The sequence below is a fragment of the Archocentrus centrarchus genome, chromosome 13 (genome assembly GCF_007364275.1).
Source record: "Archocentrus centrarchus isolate MPI-CPG fArcCen1 chromosome 13, fArcCen1, whole genome shotgun sequence".
In the NCBI taxonomy this organism is placed as follows: Eukaryota; Metazoa; Chordata; class Actinopteri; order Cichliformes; family Cichlidae; genus Archocentrus; species Archocentrus centrarchus.
In genome coordinates this window covers 36,084,192-36,107,233 of record NC_044358.1, presented here as the reverse complement: position 1 = coordinate 36,107,233, position 23,042 = coordinate 36,084,192, and the positions used below count along the sequence as shown (strand labels likewise).

At 42.2% G+C, this 23,042-nt stretch overlaps 2 protein-coding genes across 5 annotated transcripts; one reads left to right on the top strand and one right to left on the bottom strand.

Annotated features, from left to right (window-relative positions):
* The first annotated feature begins 5,510 nt into the window (after window positions 1-5,510).
* Window positions 5,511-9,452, top strand: serpinh1b (serpin peptidase inhibitor, clade H (heat shock protein 47), member 1b). 2 transcript variants are annotated; one of them, XM_030745217.1, is made up of 8 exons: window positions 5,539-5,658; window positions 6,300-6,331; window positions 7,016-7,165; window positions 7,250-7,442; window positions 7,546-7,816; window positions 7,906-8,004; window positions 8,119-8,351; window positions 8,456-9,452. In XM_030745217.1, the coding sequence occupies exons 3-8, from the start codon at window positions 7,047-7,049 to the stop codon at window positions 8,756-8,758; spliced, it is 1,218 nt and encodes a 405-aa protein (XP_030601077.1). In that variant the 5' UTR covers window positions 5,539-5,658; window positions 6,300-6,331; window positions 7,016-7,046; the 3' UTR covers window positions 8,759-9,452. The 2 variants fall into 2 exon arrangements, with proteins under 2 accessions (XP_030601076.1, XP_030601077.1); XM_030745216.1 differs by lacking the exon at window positions 6,300-6,331 and having other exon boundaries at window positions 5,511-5,658.
* Window positions 9,453-10,084: 632 nt separating this feature from the next.
* Window positions 10,085-20,865, bottom strand: gucy2f (guanylate cyclase 2F, retinal). Of its 3 annotated transcripts, XM_030743538.1 has the most exons (19): window positions 20,022-20,859; window positions 19,131-19,942; window positions 18,138-18,439; window positions 17,477-17,831; window positions 17,294-17,378; window positions 16,729-16,825; window positions 16,474-16,599; window positions 15,995-16,075; window positions 15,519-15,695; window positions 15,204-15,360; window positions 14,926-15,075; window positions 14,611-14,759; window positions 14,356-14,519; window positions 14,057-14,249; window positions 13,766-13,940; window positions 12,950-13,048; window positions 12,762-12,856; window positions 12,602-12,687; window positions 11,695-11,927 (listed from the first exon to the last, which is right to left on the bottom strand). In XM_030743538.1, the coding sequence occupies exons 2-19, from the start codon at window positions 19,870-19,872 to the stop codon at window positions 11,846-11,848; spliced, it is 3,315 nt and encodes a 1,104-aa protein (XP_030599398.1). In that variant the 5' UTR covers window positions 19,873-19,942; window positions 20,022-20,859; the 3' UTR covers window positions 11,695-11,845. The 3 variants fall into 3 exon arrangements, with proteins under 3 accessions (XP_030599399.1, XP_030599398.1, XP_030599400.1); XM_030743540.1 differs by lacking the exon at window positions 20,022-20,859 and having other exon boundaries at window positions 18,138-18,374; window positions 19,131-19,243; XM_030743539.1 differs by lacking the exons at window positions 12,602-12,687; window positions 12,762-12,856; window positions 12,950-13,048; window positions 13,766-13,940; window positions 14,057-14,249 and having other exon boundaries at window positions 10,085-11,775; window positions 14,394-14,519; window positions 20,022-20,865.
* Window positions 20,866-23,042: the final 2,177 nt, after the last annotated feature.

Here is a 23,042-nt window from a genome sequence, read left to right as displayed (position 1 = left end):
ATCATTTATAGAGACAAGATATCTGTCCGCCATGCTCACAGGATACAGTCAGAACACTGTGTGCAAAACATAACTTGTACAGCTGAGTATATCATGTATTAAAAGATTATATGGAGACAGAGTATTAGACAGAACATGATACTATGGAGTCCTTGATACAGCCAGATCAGCTTGATACAAATGAGTATTTAAGATTAAGTTAAAAACTAATTTTGGATAAGGTGTGGTATTAGTTATATTAAAATAAAGAAGGTCTAAAAAACAGAGTTCACTGTGAAACAGATTAAAGATCTCACTGCTGCTACAACAATATGAGAAACACATTTTAATAAATTAATCATTATAAAAGAACAGTGAAAGTTGATCATCCACATCCTGCTCTTCAGCTGTGTTATGCCAAAAAGTGATGAAGATTTTTTTTTTTTTTAATCTCTAATATCTTTGCTTATATTGGTAAAGAGGCTGTAGGGTTTATTAAGGGGTTATATATAAAAATAAAGAAATGAGCTGTTTTGCAAGTATCTTTATAACTCTGCGTTATTGGACCCACATTATAATGACAGTAGTCCTCTTTGGCCACTTAAAATGTCTTTATAAAACTGATGTTATATTTGTTGTAATTTCTGCAGCCCTCTTTTCCACATCTCTCTCTCTCTCTCCTGAAAAAGACAGTTTTTAATGTCAATGACACTTTTTCCCTGGATAAATAAAGACTATATAAAAGTGACTTTCCCCAAAACTGATGACAGCTTCTACACCGTGACAGGAATGTTCTTTGTGGCTCAAAAAGACCAGATATCATTCATGAGAAATATGTTTGAGATCTGGTTGACAGATTATAGGCCAACAAGTCACTGACAACAGCTTAAATACCGGAAATCACTTTGTTGGCAGGAAACCGGTTCTCTACGTGTTCCTTGATACACTCCCACGCTCTGACCCACTCTGACCCGCTTCAACTTCCCACCCGCCCTGCAGCAATTATTCCTCTATATATTCATCTATCAATCGCATTTAGCTGGCTGTGACTCTGCCTTCACAGCAAAATGTGTATAAACAAAACGTGCACGCCACAATTATTTTACATTCATTTCAAAGTGATCCTCTTTGCACTTCTAAGTATGACTAAACCTATTTTAGTAAAAATCATGAAATATAAGTTGACGGGGTTTTAATTTAACATGATTTTAAAATTCCAAATGGTCATAAATGGTTTGCTGGTTTGGTTGCTTGTTACGCCATCTAGTGGTCGTCGATCTACAGCACAATGTAACATCTGTGGGGAAGAATAGGATCTGACTGAAATCTAAAATGATTCCCATTTAGCGTTCATGTGGAAGAGCCCGGGCTTCCCTGTGAGTACAGCAAATGTTCTATCCTATTCACATCCGTAGCGCAAAACTATAATAGCTTGACTTTATTTTAAGATGTTCCAAGTATTGAACAACTAGGATGACTGGATGTGTTTCAGCAACTGAATCGGCAGCATGGGAAGCATTCCTGCAGGTTGCCAGTCAGAGCAGAGAATTACCCTGAACTTGTGGATTATGTGTTGAAAGTGTATCAGCTAAGGAGTGCCACAGTGCCACTTTTTTTTTGCATTCTCCTCTTGACCTCCGTCCCAAACCTGGGTGATGCCAGCGATGAGCATGGGGAAAAGGGATGGAAAACCCACAATAGTGAAAAAATTTAATTCTTGCATGATGGGTGACCACTGTTGGTTCTTGCAAAGAGATGGATGTGCAATACAAGCGGAAAACCAAGTCCTTCAAACATGTTCCAGCACGCTTTTATTTTGACAGAAATACGGTTTAAAGCGTCTCTGGTATCGTCTTACCACATTAAAACAATTTAGGTGGGAAATGGGTAAACTGTGCAAAAGCATGAAAAAGTCACTGGTGTGTATCTCAAAAACCCGAGGTGTAAGCTGAAATCAGTTTGCATACCTGAAATCAGTGTAAAAAAAAAAAGAAGATAAAGATAAAGAGCTGGTCTCAAGTTCCCTGTACATCACCTCTGACTTTTGTACACTGAAAATATCATTGGTGAACTTTAAGGGAGCATTCAACTTTTCCCACCAGGGGGCGCGTTCATGCTATATTAGAGCAGTCGCACCTTCAGCCACATCATGAAAATCACCTTGTTAATATTATGTAGATCCTACATGTGCCATCAAAGCAGGTCTGATCCTTAGGCCATAGGAACAGGGTCTGGCTGACCATTTGGGTCCTGTGGTATGCAGGCGACTGTGGATGATTTCAGCCCTAACCCCGACCTGTGCTGTGAGAATATGATTGTTCTCAAAACTCTTGGCAATCAGTAGACAAAGAAAGTAGCTGACACACATCAAAAACTTCACAGTTTTGTTTTTTGTTTTTTTTAAATCTTTTTTGCTTTTCTCCAAACCACAGGGTTAGAGTTTAGCGCTAGGCCCGGGAAAATCACTGAAGACAACTGAGACCTCAGAGGGTTAAGAGCCTTCAGCTGAGGATATGTGCATTTTCTTTAATTTTGGCTTCAAAAATTATAGCCCTAAAATTAAACAACATTTTATTAATGCCACAATACACTCAACAAATGTGAAAAAAGTCTGTATGAATCATAATTCAAGGAAAGGTGAGTGAAAGAAAACTAGCTGCTAACCTATAAACTACATGTGTCTTAAACTAGGGTATCAAACCAAAGTAAATAAAAAGGCAGCAGCCTTCCGGGAGGACAGAGAGAGCCATCTTGGAAGAAAGCCAGCTGATATAGGCTCCCAAGCAGGTGAAGTCAATCCCTTTATTAGATCCGGAGATCCAATAATTAGGACCTGAAAAGGAGAACGGATAAAGCAGGAACAACCACTAATACTGACACAAGGCTGTCGCAGTTACATCACACAGCAGAGCTGAAACATTTCTTTGGTCTTGCGTCGTCTTCTTGGCAGCTGTGTTTACATCCTTCACTGGCATCTTTGTGTGTCTCAGTATGGCGTCCTGCCTTTAGCAGTTTGCACATACAGTACATCATCCAGGAAATTCTTTAAGACTTTAGCTTTTATTTTGGAAACTTTGAATCTTAAAAGACCCCCCCCCCTTTTTTTTTTTTTTTGTTTGTGAAGGTAAATAAATGTTTATAAGAGAAAAGTTCATACTGTCTCTGTTCCACCTGGATGGAGTATATACTAGAGTCAGTAGCCCTTAGCTCTTATGGAGAATAGTTTGGAGGAAACCGTGCATGTGTCTTACAGAGATAAACAGGAAGAACATCACTGAGAAAGCCTCTCAAATGTTGCTCTTAGTTTTTTAAACTAACACAGATGTTTGGCCTGACTGAAGATACTGAACTCTATTTGTTCACAACCTTCATATTTACCTGTCTTTAACTTTAACCACAAAGCAGCTGCAAAAACTTCATAGAATTCATTAAAAAAAAAAAAAAAAAAGAAGAATTTCCTCAAACTGCCTGGACCAAAACTTCCAAGATCCCATCTGTAAAAGTGAGCCATATTCACAATGAGAAGAGTTTACTGAAGAAACCCCAAAAAGCAACAAAAGTTGCTGTGTGCTGCTGATGCTGAAGCTGGTGTAATGACGCCCAGATGTTGCATAGGCTCCTTATCCTCGAATAGCATTTCTTTGCTGGAGTTATGTAAGAGTTGCTCCACCCTCTGAAGTCTATTCCCACCCTTGTGTCCGATTCTGCTGGAGAGAAAACGTGTCTGGCACGTGCCTGCATCCTCACTTTACTTATTTTGATAAAACGTAACCTGCAGACGGCCTTTTAATGTTCTCGTAGTGAAAGGTTGCATCATGTAGCGGTTCGGGTGCTTCTATTTGGTAAACGTCACAGTTACTCAGTTGCACATGTTTGATGCTGGTTTCAGAAAAGCTCTGGAAGCTTCTGTATGCTCACACGTACGCACACGTTGTGTATATTTAGACCACACAAATGAGGCACTGTGAATGGAACAGTAAGGTAACTGTTTCCTGTCTGGGAGATTTCTTTCATATCACTTCTTATGTGTGCGCCTTTATACCGCACAACGTAGACTGTGAAAGGACTTCGATCTTAGTGGTGATTTAATCTGAGTTTGCTTGGCCTCCGAGTTGCCCCGAGTCTGCACGTGCTGAGGAATCTCAGTGTAAACTGTCACTCAGAGGGACAAACATCCCCTGAAGGGGGGTGGGGGAGAGCATCTATGTGTATGGGGGTGGGGTGGGTTGTAAAATTTCTTAGGGGTGCTCATTTGTTTGATAGCACATTTGAGTCATGTATATAATTAAGCATCAGGTACTTGTGAGATTGCCAAACTTTGACTGTGAGTGGGTCGGGGACTGTTTTTCCCCCCAATTGAAGGCATTTTTTCCTCCCTCAGACTTTCATAGAAAGTTCTAGATGTTCCCCCAGCACATCACTAAAAAAAGTCAAGCCACTCATCAGCTTACATGTCAGGAAAATTTGCAGAGAGCTGTAAAAGCACTGTGGGGATCAAGAGATTGATGGAATTCCTCTGGTTGGAAGTCTTAGTCCCAGTGTCAGATGATACGATCAATATTTTATACGCTGCATGAGCAAAGTTGCAACATTAAATGGCTTAATTTGCCCTGGAGACAAAGTTCTGTAAATTCCTTAGACATGAAGTAGGAGAAACATGATCCCGCTAATGTAAATATGCAACTTTGAAATCATAATAGAGACATTAATATTAATCTGTGTGTTAAAGTAAAGGCTCAACAAATTTACACAAGTATTTTATTGAAACATTCTTTCCTGATAAGATCTGCTTTGCCTGCTCTTCTCAGGTCTTTATGATTTCTGTGAGGACACAGAGAACAAACTCTTTGTGCTGAACATGCCTCTGGGCCAGAAGCAGATCCTAATCAGTTTCATGATGGGTCTTCCAGAACACCCCCATCCTTTAGCAGCTACCCTGCAATCAGCAGCTGAGTTTCACAGACGTGGCACTGTGGGTGTGGGGGAAGGGCTGAGGAGCCTGCAACTTCTGGTGAAGCATGAAAACTACTGCTTGAAGCTTTCTGGATGTTTCCATGTGAAGTTAAGTAGCAGCTTGACAACAGCTACAACAAGTTGCAGCTTTTATTCGGAAAACCTTTGGAAATAAAACGCTCATTGAGTGATATCCTGCATGCTGAGATTGTTTGAAGAAGGGTGGTGCTCCACATCTCAGGAGAAACACATACACACAAATGCCAAAAGTGCAAAAAGCACTTCAACAGGACATTTATATACAAGCAAAATATTTATTGAATTCACTGTCAAGCGCAGCTTAATCTTTATATTTAACATGTGATGAAACCACGGTTTAAGATTGAGTCAGCAAGCAGCATTAAGAGCTGAGGATACAGAGGAAGAAACTTCAGACTGACCAAGAATCCGATTTTCTGCTCTGTAATCTGTTAGCTTTAAGTTTTAAAGCTGACCCAGGACCAGTGCTGAGTTAACTTCGGTCAGCCCAGCTTTCATCCCCACCCTGTGATTCCAAGGGGGGACGTCCCAGCTTCCTGAGGAAACACACACACCCTCATTTAAATATCCCATTCCCAACTTCTAGAAATTTCTCTTTTGGGATATATAGAGCCAGGAAAGTCTGTCACAGTTACACTATCCACCGGACACAGCTCAGAGAAGCGACCCTGCGATAATCTGTGCCAGGTAAGGATCAGAAGATAACGGTCTTTGTTCCACAGGGAGGAATGCGGAGGCTGAATGGACTGCTTTGTTTTCATGTGCTACAGTTCAGCCATCCTCCATTTTAACCAGTTTAAAACCTGCTACTGTTATTTTTCCTGGTGACAATCTTGCATACTTTCAGAAAATACTTCTTACATTTCCAGGAGTTATCAGAGCTTAATATTTCCATGCAGCTGGCGTGATGGTACAAGTTTTTTGCTGCTTACATGCCACAGCTACTAAAATGCATTTGGTTCAAACTAAAATCTTTGCAGGAAGTAGTGTGCCTGCACCCAGTTTAGCTTTTTGTAACTTTTCGAAGAGTTTTAAGTCTTCCCACTATAAAGAGTATTGCTTGGCTGTGGCAGAGCTCATTAGATAACAGCATTTCCTCCCCTCAAGGGTCGAGACACACTCAGTGAAAAGTGTCTCATTTTGAATGAGTGGTGGGTAACTTGAATAGCAGCATAATATTTAATGTTCCACTCCTAAGGGTTGAAAACGGGGAAACTAGGACAGAGGTTAGACTTTGTACTGTATATAGAGTTTCTCTCCATGAGAGCATGAATATATTTTCACTGCCTGCTCCATGGGGATTACTACATACACCTCTTGTCTTTCAGAATGAAAATCGCAGAAATGAAAACATCTCAAGGTATCCAAACATGAAACTGTTTTCTGCCGTTGTCACGAACATGCAAACACAGAGGTACAGACACCATATATCTGCACGAGAAACAGGATGCCAGTGCAGTTGGTTATTTATGGCCTGAGGCTGTGCATTCAGCCCAAGTGATGGGATGGGTTTGGTGCAGCCTACAGGCAAAAACGCTCTTTTCTGTCTCAAAAGGCAGCTGGCAGTGTCTCTGCAGATAACATGGAAAAGGCTGCACTGTACGTCTCACGAGACTGTAACAAAGTGATTTCTGATCCCTGCAAATGAGGTGACATTATTAAACATTTGCATCATTTAAAATGAGTACAGACAGGTGAGACGCGTCATGTTTCAGCCTTGAGCGAGGGCACGGCTTCGCTCCGAGTGGATGTCGAGCTTTAACTCTTCAGCTGAGCCACTGCTTGCTGCTGACGTGGCAAGAAACATGTCTGCCTCAAACTGGGAACATTCCAGAGCTTCTGTGTGGGCTGGGTCAACCCTGCCCTGCCTCCACAGCTCCGCAGCCCAAGTGTAGTTCTTTTTTTTGCCCTGGCATTTTCTTTCTGAGATATATTTTAATAAATGAATACATTTCTGAATATGTATTTATTCCACAAACCCACTTTTTTTTTTTTTTTTTTAAGTAATAGTAACACCATCTTTCTCATCGCTTCTTTCTCACAGGCTGCTGCAGCTGCTTTTGGAGACAGACAGGATGTGGATGACTAACATTGTAGCTCTTTGTCTGCTGGCCTTGGTGGCCTCTGCAGAGGATGTGAAGTTGAGCAGTCACGCCACCACGCTGGCTGATAAAAGCGCCAACTTGGCCTTCAGGTTTGTATATTATTGATTCTGGCACTCTTGTAGCGTAAAGTAATATTCTCAGCATTTATTTATTTATATTTTACTCCACTTCAGCCTCTACCACACCATGGCAAAGGAGAAAGACACAGAGAACATTATCATTTCTCCTGTGGTGGTGGCCTCCTCTCTGGGGCTCGTGGCTCTTGGTGGCAAAGCCTCCACTGCCTCCCAGGTGAAAACAGTCCTCAGTGCTGACAAACTCAAGGATGAGCATCTGCATGCAGGCCTGTCAGAGCTCCTCTCTGAGGTAGGTAGCTTAGCTTGTTTCATAACTCCACCACCACAGGCACCACAGCCCTGAACTAGACTCTGAGCAAATTTGTCACAGTTTATATGCCACTTCTTTTCAGGTGAGCAATGCCAAGACGCGCAACACCACTTGGAAAATCAACAACCGCCTCTACGGCCCCAGCTCAGTCTCCTTCGCTGATGAGTTTGTGAAGAACAGCAAGAAGCACTACAACTACGACCACTCCAAAATAAACTTCAGGGACAAGAGGAGCGCAGTGAACTCCATCAATGAGTGGGCGGCCAAGTCCACAGGTGGCAAGCTGCCCGAGGTCACCAAGGATGTGCAAAACCCAGACGGAGCTATGATTGTCAACGCCATGTTCTTCAAGCGTGAGTATGGCGTTAAAGCCAGACTAAAGTTCTGTCTGAAGTCAGACGCCTGTGCAGTCATGTAACTCCATGTCTTCTTTACCCCACAGCTCACTGGGAGGAGAAATTCCATGATAAAATGGTCGACACCCGTGGTTTCCTGGTTACTCGCTCGTTTACTGTTGGAGTTCCCATGATGCACCGTACAGGTGAGTTTCTCCATCATCTTTCCTTTTGATCTTATTGTGTCTCCCAAAGCCAGTATGTTATCCTGCCTTCAAGCACGCAGACCTGATAAGATCTGCTTTGTCTGCTCTTCTCAGGTCTTTATGATTTCTATGAGGACACAGAGAACAAACTCTTTGTGCTGAACATGCCTCTGGGCCAGAAGCAGGCCTCCATGATCCTTATCATGCCCTATCACCTGGAGCCCCTGGAACGTCTGGAGAAGCTCTTGACAAGGAAGCAGGTAGACACTTGGCTCAGCAAGATGGAGAACAGAGCTGTAGCCATCTCCCTCCCTAAGATCTCTGTGGAAGTCAGCCACAACCTGCAGGTGAATGTTTGCAATTTGATGGCTCAACTGTACTGTCATGTTTAGGATAGTTAAAATATTACGATCGACCCAGAGCACTGAATAACTTTATCTGTGTTTTGCAGAAACACCTGGCTGAGCTGGGCCTGACAGAAGCTGTGGACAAAGCCAAGGCTGACCTGTCCAACATCTCTGGAAAGAAGGACCTCTATCTTTCCAGCGTCTTCCACGCATCAGCCCTGGAGCTGGACATTGAAGGAAACCCATATGACACGAGCATCTTTGGTACCGAAAAGCTGAGGAACCCCAAACTCTTTTATGTAGATCACCCCTTCATTTTCCTGGTGAAGGACAACAAGACCAACTCCATCCTGTACATCGGCAGAGTGGTTAAACCTAAAGGGGACAAAATGCGCGATGAGCTATAATGTTAAAGTTCTGAATCGTGTTGGGTAGCTTTATTATTTGTGAAACCATGGCAGGAAACTGTGTGTCTGCATTTGTGTGTGAGTATGTGCGTGTGTGTGTGTGGTTTTTGGTATGATTGTTACCTCAATAGCACATTCCAATAGATGAACTGTGGACTGAATAGCTGAGCTTGGACACACTCAGAATTCCCAGGGAAGAGTTGTGTTTAAATGTCTCTGTCTAAAGATCATCCTGGATTGAATAATCTAAAAAAAAACCCCAAAAACTAAAAAACACGCACGTGCCTTATTTAAGACTTCCTCAAACAAAGATCGGTCAGCGCAGCAGACAGCATGCTTATATTAAGTATGATTTCTCATTTGCATCCAGTTTCTGCCTGTGCATGTTCGGCTACAACCCATGTGCGTCTTCTTGCAATATCTTTAATGTTTAAAGAGAAAAAAAGATCCACAAGCTGTTTAACAGTGCTGTCCCATTCCTCCTCTCATTTTGCCTCCGGGCTGCACTGAACTGTTCCTCTGCAATGAGCTGAGCTTGCAGTGGAAAGGTGGCAAAATGTCTGGTGCTAAATTTATATTCACCACTTTCCATGTCATTTCCTTGCTGTAGGTATTTTCCACAAAGAACCTGTTGGAACTGTGTGATTTATGTGATTCATGTGTTCATTTTTCAATAAAATAATTGAAGAGAAGATATCTGTGTGTGACTGAATTGGATAAAGGGAAGTCCTGTGTGAATACCATTCAATGATGGGTGATAGAGTGCTACAGGGAGCTGAACTGAGGAATGTGTGCACACTAGTGAACATATAAGGACAACAATCTTTCCAGCTGGCTGAAGCTCAAACAGTCTTCCCAGGTCTGGAATGCAGAGATAACATCCAGGGAATTTTGTGGTTCATTTCTCCAAACACTACTAGTCTAAATAATAACACCAGCGGGATCTTTTGTTGGGATCTTCCTGGCAAAGCAGACACTGCATTGTTCAAAACTGGAGTGCAGGGTTCTCACGGTGAGTGGGAAATGTAATCTCCAGATGTTTGAGCATAGCAGGATGTAGCTACAAGACAACAGCAGACTGACCAAAGAGTTCAAATCTGTAAATGAGCCTCTAGTGCAGCCTCAGTATCACTGCGGGGCTTTTGTTTCACGCATGTCAAATACGCATTGTGACAGAAATAAAGACAAAGAATGTTACAATAAAAAAAAAATCCTGAGTGCTTCTCTCTTAAGAGAGGGCGTAACCTCTTTGTTAGAAACAAATGTCTCTTCTACAGAGAACCATAGCACCACCTTGTGGTTGCCCCGAGTAAAAGAGACCAAACATTTTAAGGTGTTACAAACGAACGGTTTAGTTACTTTATATTTACATAGATCTTACAGTTTGCATTGCAGTTATAATTTACAAGACGAATAACAACATGTGAGTTACACAATATACACACTGCTGACCGACTTAGCTGCTGTTTTGTAAGCATGAATGATGTTTCTTCTATCCTCAACATTAATATGACCAGTGGGAGAGTTTCCAAAATAAATAATCGGCTAAAACGTGTTTCATTGTTCAACAGTTAAATATAAAATCACTTCATATTTAGGGCTGAGGGCAAAAACATGCATTAACATGAATTAAAAACATATGTTTCTACCTTCTATGTTCTTCAAAACTAACTAACTTCCTTTTTTACTTGGTTTCACAGGTATTCCTTTATATATTTTTGTAATCCAGAATTGCTGGACTACAGTGCACATGGACATTTCTTGCACTGTCATTACGTTTTATTAAAACAAGTCAATAATAAGCCAAATAAATCCAATCACCATTCATTCACTAAAATTTTGTGACTGCTTGATGTTTTAATTGTTGTACAGGCTTTGTGGCTTTACTTATGTATTTACTTACGTCCTGCTTTAATTTGAACAGAAGGTGGTGCTGTTCAGCTGGTGCTCCCTACTTCTGTCACAAAAACCAATACATATGGATAAATAGATCTTTTTCACAACAGCCACTTTCTCATTAAGTGGCAGGTAAACACATTAATAAAGGCTCTGTACTTACAGATAGAACAGGGCCTTCATTAATGTGATTAGGAACACCAGTTTAAATATATATGTGTGTGTATGTGTGCTATAATACCTAGAGATGTAAAATGAGCCATAGTTAGAATTCTAATACACGGGGACGTTACCTCTTAGGGAAACCACGTGACACTTCAAATGTGGCAGTTAAGTTGGAGTTATGGTTGATAAATAATATGACTAGCGTGTGTAGTTACTGTAGACACACACGTGTGTTCTCATAACAAAACAGTAAAGAAAAATTTTGAACATTTTAGCCTTAAAGACACATTTCACTAAAGGAACTGGACATTTCCCTCACCACAACAGAAAGTAAAATGTAATTTTCATAACTTATACTTGTTAAGTACTTCACGGAAAAAAAAGTAGAAATGTACTTTATCTCCTGCTTCAAGACAGTAGAAACAAAAGTGGCCAACCTGTCATTCTTCTGTTTTTGATATTTTCATACAATAGCAGCTTTTGCCTCCAACTTTGGATGGCTAATGACTTTTAGTATTCAGCCACAGCTAAGTAACAGTCTCAGCAACTCTATCGTGAGCTTTTATAAGAAACTAAAAACAGATATCACCAGGAAAAAACAAATAACATTTCATTTTGAAATAGGCGTTTGGGGCACTCAAACCTTCAAACGAGTGAGCTTCTGATTGCCCTGAAATAGGTGACCACGCAGTGGCCAGTGAGTGCAGAGAGGAGTGAACGAGTGCATCCTTCATTAAGAAGAGGTGCACCTTCCCTGTGATTCTGGCAGCAAGTACGTAGGCAGAAGACTCTCACTACATTAGCACCATCGTGTTCTGCTGTGCTGGCTGCAGGCAGATTAGCCAGTCGATGGACAATCCTCTTAAAGAAGTCTGCATTAAGCCACAGTGAGAAGCTGGGTGGTGCTCTCTGTCCTCTGCATGCCCCTCCCAGCTCTTTGTCTCCATGTTTCTCTGGACAAGTCCTCCTCTCCTCTCCTCTCCTTTAGTTTTGCTTGTTCCGTAGTTTTTCTTCTCTTCCTCTCCCTCACAACTTTTTGTCCACCTGCCTGTTGGCCTTGCGGAAATGAGCCTTGATCTCCTCTGTCACCATCTCTTGCCAGTTGTCCCTAGTTGACATAAAGTGTTAAAATCATTGCTGTAATTTACACAGTTGTTAATTTTAGGGATTTGCAAAAACACAACAAGAGCTGCCACAAACACAGTAAATGAAAAAAAAAAAAAAGAAGAAGAAAGAAATTAATTATGAAAATACGCCAGCCAGCCACAATGAAAACGAATGCACTAAACAAAGAGGGCTTTCCCCAATCTGCTTAAGAAGAAGCCGATAAGATCAAAAGATTAATGATGCCACTAGATCACGAGCAATCTGTGAGATTCAGAAATCTATAAGAGAAATTTATGCGTGCAAGCTCATCACAGTAACACTTCCACAGCACAACACCAGCCGGCATGCAGATCTATACCTCCTTCGTATGGACTAAGAAGGTCAAGCCTTTTTCTCTGCTTTCTTTTTCCTGTATGCAGCTATCTCCTCAGGGTTCAGCCCATGATTGTCTTGCCTGAAGTAACATGTGGATAGTTGCAGTTTGCATGAGTGGCTGGCACAAGTTACATGTGCATTACACTAATGAAAAGCAACACTTCTGAAAAATGATGTTTACAAATGACTTATGAGTCTGACTTAAATAGCAAATTGAGATAAATGCACACATTTCATTATTTTCCTTTGAGTTCAGCTGCTGTGTGGGTGCATGAATGAAAACTAGATTCAGTCTCTTACCCTGGTTTAATCTCTGGTGGTTTTGGCAAAGGCTTTGTAAAGTTGGCTTTCCCCACAAGCCAGTATGTCTCTTCAATACCTTTACCCTGCAAGAAAAGAATAATTCAGAGCTGTGCAATTAATCTTTAAGTGGATAAGAAAGCACCTCCTAAACTGTTACCTTCAGTTCCGTCTTTCCTCGAACTTCTATTTTATAACCCTCATTTAGAGAGCGGAGGATCTTCACGGTGCTCATATTTACATGGATTCTATAAGCTGAGGAGAGGCGAGCAGAGCGAATATAAAGACAATAGAGTCAACTTAAACATGGCACAAGGCAGCAAAACGAAATGTGTAAAAGGTACTTACGCAGCCCAGTGGATTCCATACGAGAGGCAGTGTTGACGGTGTCTCCAAAAAGGCAATACCGAGGCATGGTCAGGCCCACCACGCCAGCAACGCAGGGCCCTGCAAATGCACATCAGTGGACAATCATTCCAGTCCCAGACACGCTGGGAGGACAACTTTTTAGTATCTGAGGTGTTTTATATCCTTCCTTTTATATCCTTCTCTGAGAGAGCAGCATCAAGACCCCCCCCCCCCCCCCCCCCCCCCCCCCACCTCGTAACAGCGGAGGCGTCAGTAGCAAAAGAAGGACTGATTTTTGTTAGCATGAAAATGAGAGGCTGAGGAAGAGGTGGGTTGCAGATGTGTAGCAACTGTGGGCAGACAAAATCAGCCCAAAAAGCGCACCCTAAGGTGAGATATCAGCTGATGTGGGTTGGCATGGAGATCAGCTGATCTGCTGTAACTGGAGCTGATCTTGACTTCTAGGTCTGCCTGAACTGATGCTTGTCCAGTAACTCCGAATCAAGACTAAAGACCATTATCACTCTACTCTTGTAGCTTCAATGTGAAGCTTATATTCATTTAGTTCTTTTTAGCCATCCATCACATTAGCCAACATGCGCTGTACTTAAATGTGCCTATAAATAAATATGACCTGACTAGAAGGATACCTGCTCTAAAATCTCCTTCAGAGATTTAGTGTACACGACTCACAGGCAACCTCATTTTAAGTTTGGAAGAAGAGAATTCTTCCTGCACAGGTTTCTGACCACCTCCACAAATGGAGTTTAAAACTCCATACAGGCTGACAGTGACTCTAATGACTATAACGCCCACCTGAGTGGATTCCTATTCGTATCCTGACGGGCACGTCTGGCATGTGTCGCATATGGAAGGTTCCCACTGAGCTGAGGATGTTCAGTGACATGTTGGCAATCTCAGCAGCGTGCTTGTTGCCATTTCTCTTAGGCAGGCCCGATGCTACCATGTAAGCGTCACCGATCGTCTCCACCTGGACAAAATCAACACGTTTATTCAGTTAAGGGGCAAATCACGCATGTTGGTGGCTCAGAAGTCGCAAATTTAAACTCCATCATCTCAGACACTGGGTGTTTACTGTTCTCTGACCTTATAGACATCGTGGTTAGACAGCACAGCATCAAATAGTGTGTAGAGGTCATTGAGAAGGTCAACCACCTCAATGGGATCACTGAGCGAGGAGATGGTCGTGAAACCCACAATGTCGCTGAAGTAGATTGTCACCTGATCAAAGTACTCTGGCTGCACTGTGGCACCGGTCTTCAGGGCCTCTGCCACCGAACTGGATAGAAACGGGGGGGAAAAGGAGAATGAGATGATCAGGCAGTAAGAAACACATTTATTTGCAAGTTTCATGTGGATGGGATTGTGTGAGTGTGTTGACTCACGGTGGGAGCATCTCAGACAGGAGCTTCTCCGTTCTCTGCTTTTCTACCTCCAGCTCCTCTGTTCTCTCTCTGATGAGATCCTCTAGGTTGGAGCTGTACTGCTCCAGCATCCTCAGCATGGAGTCAATGATATTGGTCTTCTTACCCTTGTTGATTAGCTTGAACTATTGTAAAAGTTAAACAAATATGTAACTCTTTAAATAGGTTGGGAGAAGGTAAACAAACAAAGCCACGAGGCTGTCTGCAAAAACCTACCCGGTCAAAGATCTCATCAAAGTTTGGTCTGCGGTCAGGCTGCTCGCTCCAACACTGCTTCATCAGCTGGATGCATTCAAGTGGAGCCTGGTCTGGGGCCACAGTAGGACGGCACATCGGAGGAGGCTTTTTCACCTTACGGATGATCTCTGGAGAGCGTGGGATACATAAAAACAATGTATACTGTTACACTGTTAACTGACTGTGAAGTTGAAAGGCTGCTTTTTGTGGCAGCCAAATCGAAACAACTATGTAATAACCAGTTATTGCAAGCTTCTCTTTATCTCCATCGCCTTCCCTGTGGTGAATACACACCCTCAGGTAGGAGGCCCAGCATACAGTAGGGTGGCCCTCTCACCACCACCTCCTGAAGGATGATAGAAAAACTGTACACGTCTCCCTTAAATGTCCCTTTGCGAGAAATCGTAAGGTCCCGTAGGATCTCTGGTGGTGTCCAAAATAGATCTAAGTGCAACAAAGGAAACATATGGCTTGAATTTATATTTTGGCATTAATTCAATAAAGCATGGTGAGTGTAAAGCGCAGCATATGGATAATAACTAATTCTAATGAGACAGCAGAGCAGACAGTACCTTCAGGTGTCGGCTCTTCTAAAGGAGCTTTCTGAGACTCCAGCAGCTCATTGAAGCCATAGTCTGTAATCTTGAGGACAAAACGGCCGTCTACCACACAATTTCGAGATTTTAGCCTGCCGTGGGGGAAGTCCCTGTGGTGAAGATATTTCATACCCTAGAGGGATAACGGAAGTAGCAGTTTGGTTCACTTATAAAGAAACTACAAGTAAAAACACTCTTTCTCTCTTCAAAAGGTGACAAGCTGAACTTTTGGGAAACAGCCATGTGTTGCATGCAGAGTTCCAGGTTTTTAACACACACAGCACTGTTTACCTTGATGAGATCGAGCACAAGGGAGGACTTGAACATCCAGTCCAGTTTAACGTCCTCGTTCCTCAGCAGGTCCTGCAGGCTGCCCCTCGAGCAGTGCTCCGTCACCACCGCAAACATGGGGCAGTCCGAAAAGAAGCCCAGGAAGGGATTTACATTCTCATTTCTCAGGTCCTTCATCTGAGAAAAGAAGCTGCAGTTTGTTAAAATGACCAAAATATCATACACATTTTTTAATTGTTAATTATTACAGGAATTACACATTCAGTGTTTAATGTCTGGCCTGTAATTTTCAATTCCCATATCCACGAAATTACATCTCCCGACTTTAGCTCTTACCCTAACTTTGTCACGGCTCATTCACTCCTTCAAATTATCATCAGAATAAGTTCAATTATAAAGACACGGCAAGCAAAACGAGCCTCCAGAGGCATATTTATATGCAGTCATGGGGCATCATGTTGGACATGTCGCTCTACCTTCATGAACATCCTGATAGTGTTTTGTTTTACTTCCTTGAAGTGGCCCTCCTCGAATTTCTTCAGCCAAACCCAGTCACCCTAAAGGGAAAAACACAATATTATTATGAAATCAAGCTTTTATATGGATAATGACAAAGAAAAAAAATACACTGATTCACTTTTTTTAAATAAACCTAAACTCTTAATGTTTTTTTTTTTTTAATTTATCCACACCTAACAGATTAATATTAACAGAGTGTATGCGTTTAGAACTGAAATTTGCTCATTCGAATGTAAATAAAACAGCAACAAAAGATTTCATGACCCTCCTCCCACTGAAATGTGTTACTTTTTAGATATAAAGCATCTTGAGTTACTGGCCCAGACACAAGCTTATGTTACACAAGGATTTCCCTCACCTTCTTCACTTACTCACCAGCTTATGTTAAGAAGCTTTATTAAATATTTGATTGAAACTCTTTCTGTGTGGCGCTTACCTCGTATACAGCTACATTAGTGGTTTCATGAGTTTCTGTTTGCATGCTATTCACAGAGTGTGAGGGGTCTGCAGATTTCTCCTCCAGAGTGCTCTTGGAGTCAGTCAGATCTTCTAAAGTGATTTTCTACATCACATCAAAAACCATTTGAACACTTATTAGAAAGGAGATCCACAAAGATTAAATGTGACAATACAGAAAACATGCAATGAATAGCGCAGTGCACTTAAGACTAATTGAATGTCAATCACTTACCTTTTTGCTAAGCTGAGGGTTGATAAAAGTGAGATCCTCTAAGGTCAGGAGGATCCGATTGGGACCTTTGACCAGCTGGATTTGATGAAGTCGCCGCCTGCCAAAGGGATTTTCAAAAGGTAAGAAGTACTATTACGGGCAAATAAATAACTAAATAAAAATAGTGGCTTGAACTCAGTTTTAAAGATCTATGTTTTTTTTTGTAATCCTCTCTGTCTCACAGCAGTTGCTGTCCACAGTATGTTAGCCAGAGTAAAACCCAAAGATTTCCCATTTTATATTATCACTATGAAAAAGGAGAACTTTCATAGTCTTTCCAGCAGATCTCCTGACGTGTCTGACTCTCTTTAATCCAAAGATAATCTCTGTGGCAAAAGTACATTTCTCATTCTCTAGCTTTTATACATGATAAATGTATTTTCATTTTTATGTATTTTCAAGCATAAGGGCATTGTTGTATCTTAATCTCAAGCTAATAGTTATTGATACAGATCACTCTACTTCAAATCTTTGAATTTGAGCTTGGCAGCAGGAGGCTTTGCTAAAAAAGATTTTGCATATTTACCTGATATAAAGACTTATAGTGAGGCCTCCTACAGCCAGGAAGAGCATGACAGCTAACGCAATCATGATGTAGGTGATCTCCACACCTAAGGATGATAGTCGGATACAGTAGAGTAATGGATAAATGACAAAATGTGGACTTGGGCAAACACGCTGTTCACCCAAACACAGTAAAGCCTCATACCTCCCGTACAGATGGTGCCCTCGTCAAACCAGCAGCTGGAATCAGATGGAGGAGGGGATCCTCCAGGGAAATGAATGGACCTCCCTGCAAAACGCAGCACCCCTGATGTTAGGTCCACCAGATAGGTCTGGTACAGCTGACTCCCCCTGTTGTTAGTGTCCAGGATGATGTAACTGGTCTTAACAGTTCCAGAAGTGTCCACCTTGACCTCCTGGTTGAAGCCATTAAAGGTTATGTTCCTTGTGAAGTAGGCCAGGTTCGAGCCTGACAGCATCATGCCTGCTTTCCTGGCATTGTGGATGGATTTGGCCAGCAGGTAGATGCTGTTATAGATGGTCCCAAACAGTGGGTTAACCTGCAGGTTAAAGTACAGACTTAGCAGGGTTGCAACAGGAAGCATGGCAAGTATCATATTTCAGCCATTTATAATTGTTAAAAGGGATATTTTATAATAAACATACCATATTATATTACATTATTACAAGCATTTGATGATGCATGCTGAGGTAACAGAAAATACAATTAACTGTCTAATACTGAGCACACAATTATTTGTTATAATATGCAGCAATGTGTGATGGAATAATAGTTTAAAAAAGAGGACCATTCATTCGTTTGATAGTGCAGGCAGAAAAAAGCTACAAGTGAAACGGCTTCCTACCTCCTCTGCCTCCACTGGCAGCGTCACTTCCTCGCTCCTCCTGGCTGCAGCAAACGCCTCGTTGAAGGACAGAGGCTCAGAGGCCACAGTGATAGTAAGCACAGCATCATAGGCCTCTCTCAGGCTGCTGCTGTTTTGCAGAGGGGAGTAGGAGACGTTGGTGTAGGGCACGCTGTAGAGCAGAGTGTCGTAGGGCACAAACACATACTTCCCTGAAGTCAGACCCATCTTCTGTGCCTTGAGGAGAAAAATAGCCTGCTGCTCACCTCCAACCAAGACAGAGTGCATGCACATAATGATGACTGAAACAAACAACGACAACAAAAGGCATTAAAACTGCTGATGGACATATGTGGTGCAAAAACACAACATTATAAACAGTGTCTTCACTCTGCTAATGTACTAGAAATGTACTAGAAATCTAAATCCCACTGGGGACCTTTGCAGCATGTCTTCCTCCTTCTCTCTCACCTCTTTTCTAGTCAGCTGTGGACACTCTGGTGAACTCATTAAATAAAGGTCATGATCTTTTTAAGCAAACTAATTAAATTGGTGCCACTCCTCATTTGTAAAACCTCAGCTATCAAAATGGCGTCCTGGTTAGGTGATGGAGTGAAGAGCTTGCTAAAGAGGACAGCTGTGATGTGAAAATATTCTGGTGGGGTGATCAGGACAGTTGATGGTTTGACATTTGCTATTCTGCAAGTTGCTAACCTGTCATATAATGTCTTCTCCTAATGTTTTATAGCAAAGGTTGGCAACTTACTTACAGTCATATGCTTTGCTGCTGATTTTATCATGAAAAACAGAAATGAATGGCCAAAACAGGATCATATTTGTACTTTAGGAACCCTCCCAAAATGTTATAAATGTAACAGCACAAATTTTATCTTGTGGCCTCCTATATTTTTCTCCTGTCACTCTATAGACTACATGCAATCGTCTTTGAGGCATTTGACGCAGCTGCTGTGTTGTTTTCCCTCACAGACTCACCCCTGACACCTCCTGCGTCCTGGATCTTCCTCAGCGTGCTCTCCAACTCTGTCTCATTCATACCCATAGGTCCGACAAGGCCAGCGGGAATCCCCTTGCTCCTGAGAGCAGAGGCAACCCTCACAGCTGTGTCGATCCAAATATCTTCATTGGATGAGACCACCAGGACGTTGGCCCACCTGAAGTGTTTGAACACTACGAACAACACGTCAGCGGGAAACGGCACTGTCCTCGCAAAAGTTGGGTATCCTGCGGCGCTCTCGAGCTCATAGGCAACACAGCCGTAGGAGAAGAGAGCCTTGTTCCAGTTTCTGGCGAGCAGAGAAGCTGCAGTACAGTATCCCGGGTTGGTGGGGCCAATGAGCGCGTCCGCCACATGCTCGTAGTAAATAAACGCCGTTAGCGCTTTGGAGGTTTCGCAAGGTTCTTGGAGGATGATGAAGTCCATTTTCAGGCCCAGATCTAGATCGGCGTCCCCGTTTATCCTGCTCACGGCCAGTCTGGCCGCTGTAACAGGCAGGGCCTTGTAAAAAACAGGGTCGCAGTTCCAAGGCCCCAGGACCCCCACTTTGAATATCAAACAGCGGACACAACAAGGGAACGTCAGCACTCCCAGCAGGACCCATAATAGAAAGTTATAAAAGGGCAGAGTCGGTAAAGTGTGTCTGTTTTTAATTATGGGCACACACGCATGGCTGGACTCCCATAGCGCCCCTCTGAAATGTGGAGCAATATGTTGCATTGTCCTCCCAGGGTGGCCAAGATAGTGAAGCTTTGTGTTCACTATCAGTTATCAATTAGACCACTGACACCTGCAAACCGGGGTACAGATGAAAGCCTCCATCATCATTTAAATGTTTATAGATGATTAAACACAACTGAACCACTTACCATGTCTTTAATGCCATCAGGACAGCTCCAGGGTCCAATAAGACAATCTTACAGGTACTCTCTTGTTTGATTTTTTTCCTTCTGTCTCCACGCAGATCGTCAACTAACCATTCCCGAAATCTTACCTGTTCGCCCCTGTGTCGCTCTGTTGAAGACACAGCCCGGTCATCGTGCCGGGATTACGGGCTGAAAGAGTCACGAAAGGCTCAAGCGCTGCGCCTGGAGGGGTGTGGAGACAACTTTAGCACCCTGGAGAGCTACTTAGGTCCTGCAGCCGGAGTCTCTGAAGGCTCCTGCGCGTTTCCACAAACAGCTCTGTTCACAGGCAACATATCGCTAAAAGGAGTTAAACGCACTTGGTTCTTCCTCAAGGGTCCTTTTTTTTTTTTTTTAAGTGTGAATATATGAAAAGAAAAATAGATGTACTCCAGATCGAGTTAAAAACAAAACAAAACAAAAAACTGCCCCCCCCCAAAATGAGCACTCTTCCTCCTCCAAACACTACTTTTTAAAAAGGGGAAATTATTTAGTGTGTTAGTATAGGAGGTCAGTGCCAGCTACAGGCCCATTCAGTCAAATCCCTCCAAAGTGACCCGGGCCAGTGTTACTCACTAATCCATTTTCAGTGAGGCACAATATAAGAGGATTGACAGCAGGCCTTAGTTTACTCTAAAAGCCTTGCTGTCGTCCAGGTTAGGCCTTTTCGCCTGGAAATGTAGCGACAAATCAGTTTTCCTCCCGTCTGATGGGATGATCGTGACTTCACATAAAAGGTACAAATAAAGGGGCCTCCATGTGTACACAGAGATAAATATTTAGCAAACAAACGTGATGCGCAGAGTGGGGTCATTACCGTGCCACCAAGACAGCTCAGCCACAATGCACCAAGGCACGTGAACAGCGCGGTAATTGGCCTAATATGCCCACGGTGCAACATGGATTAAATGAATTTGAACTCTGGTGAAGTGGGAGTAATTAGAGTTAACAAGGGCTTTACCTGCGGGTCTCATGAGTTCTGCCTGCGTCAGTCTTTTCAGATCTTTTGTCACTGCTGAAGCAACCTGTACCTGTCAGGAGCGGCTGGTTGCCACAACATCAACACATGAAATGTGGTGGCTTAAATTAAAATGATGAGGGGAAAAAATGTTGCTTTTTTTTGGGAAAATACTAAAAATACCATCACGTGACTTCTGATGAATTGCAATAGCACAGCAGAAGTAAACCAAAACAGTTCCACCTCTTCAGGACAAAGCTCTGATCTGTAGACTGGAGTCTATCCCAGCTGACACAGGGCGAGAGGCAGGGTACAGTTCAATTTAATTTATTTAAATAGCATCAAACAAACAGTTGCCTCAAGACGCTTTATATAGTAAGGTAAAGCGCATACAATAATGCAAAATACAGCAACATCAGGTCACAGCTGTGTGTGTGCGTGTGTGTGTGCGCGCGCGTGTGTGTGAGTGTGAGAGAGAGAGAGGGATCCATCCACACCTTCCGTCTGCCTGTCAGTTTCTATTTCCCTCTCTCTGTGTGTTTGTGTGTCTGTATTTGTGTGTGTGTGTGTGCTTAAAGAGCAATATATGAACTACCAAAGGCAGCCCCTTTAAACTGTCCAAAGAAAGGGCAGACAAGAAAAAAAAATTAAAATATATATTTATACAAATTTCTGTTATATAAACCCCTGCGACCACTGCTTTGCGCACACATAGACCTGAAAAGTTGAATCCACCTTTGTTGACCCATATCCCACATAAGCTGAAGAGCCTCTTAAACGTAACACCTTGACAACACTGTCCTCCATCCAGAATAGAGGACAGAAATGCTGACACAGCGCAACGTCCGCACCGGTGAGCAGCGAGCACGAGAGGCAAGTGTGCTTCTGAGTGAAGCTCTGTTGGAAGCATCTGCAAGAAAATAAGAATCATAAACAAGTATAAATAAACAAATAAATAAAATGAGAATCTTACTCGACAAAGCACATCTGTGTCATTTTACAATATGCAGCGCACGCAGGAAAGAGGCGGAATGCAGTGTGAGCACGAAGATGAATAAACATGTCCTTGGACTGATAAAATAGGAGACAATGGAGACACCAGGGAGCAGACTATGTTAAAAGGCCTTGGACTTTTTATGTTGACGTTCAAGTGTGTGCCGAAAGTCCCTTTAATAAGCCAAACACAGCACTGAATGCTGCTTATGCAGCAACAGTGAAGGCTGAAGCAGTTATTCTGAGTTATCAGGGACCTCTTCTGGCATCCCAAAGACTTCTTTCAGCGAAGTATAACCTTTTTCCTAAGCAGGGAGAACATATCTGTGCCGACTCATATTTGAGCGACAGGGTCAGTAAAAATGGGCTTTTCTGAGAAATGGGTCACTTTCAAAATAAATAAAATTAAGCCTGTCTCGAGGGTAGTTTAAATGGGGGTTTAAACTACCACCAAGTAACTACAACACATATACTTGGTGGTCTTTTTAGTAAGTTCTGGTTCCATCTAGTGGATGTGTTCTTCAGTACAAGTGCATGCATTTTTTTTTTTTTCTCAAAGCAAAAAGACTTTCTGCTTAATATGCAGCAACTTAAATTAAACACAAACGTTTGCATTCAAACTAAACCAAATTGGTATATCTTCCTCAAAAGCCTCATAAACCAAGTTTACACATCTCTGTCTCATACAGATTTATCTCCATGCTCAGCAAAAGAAAATTATTTATTTTACAGGAAAATAGATTTAAACGCTATTTTAAGGAGAAGACCAGAGAGGCTCGTAACAGCCTGAATACAAAACAGTCCGTCTGCACATGCTCAGTTAGTCACATCTCAGAGAAAACACTAACATTTTAGAAATCTGTCAAAAGCTGTCAGTTATATTGTTATTCATTAAGTTCACAAGTTTATATCCAAATCTGAGCCGGCACCCTCGGCTTCTCTGAGAGGTCAGAAATAAAACGAATTTCTCTGCTCAGGGATGCAAGTAAATAACTGTAATTTGGCATTTTAATAAAAAAAAAAAATCATAACGT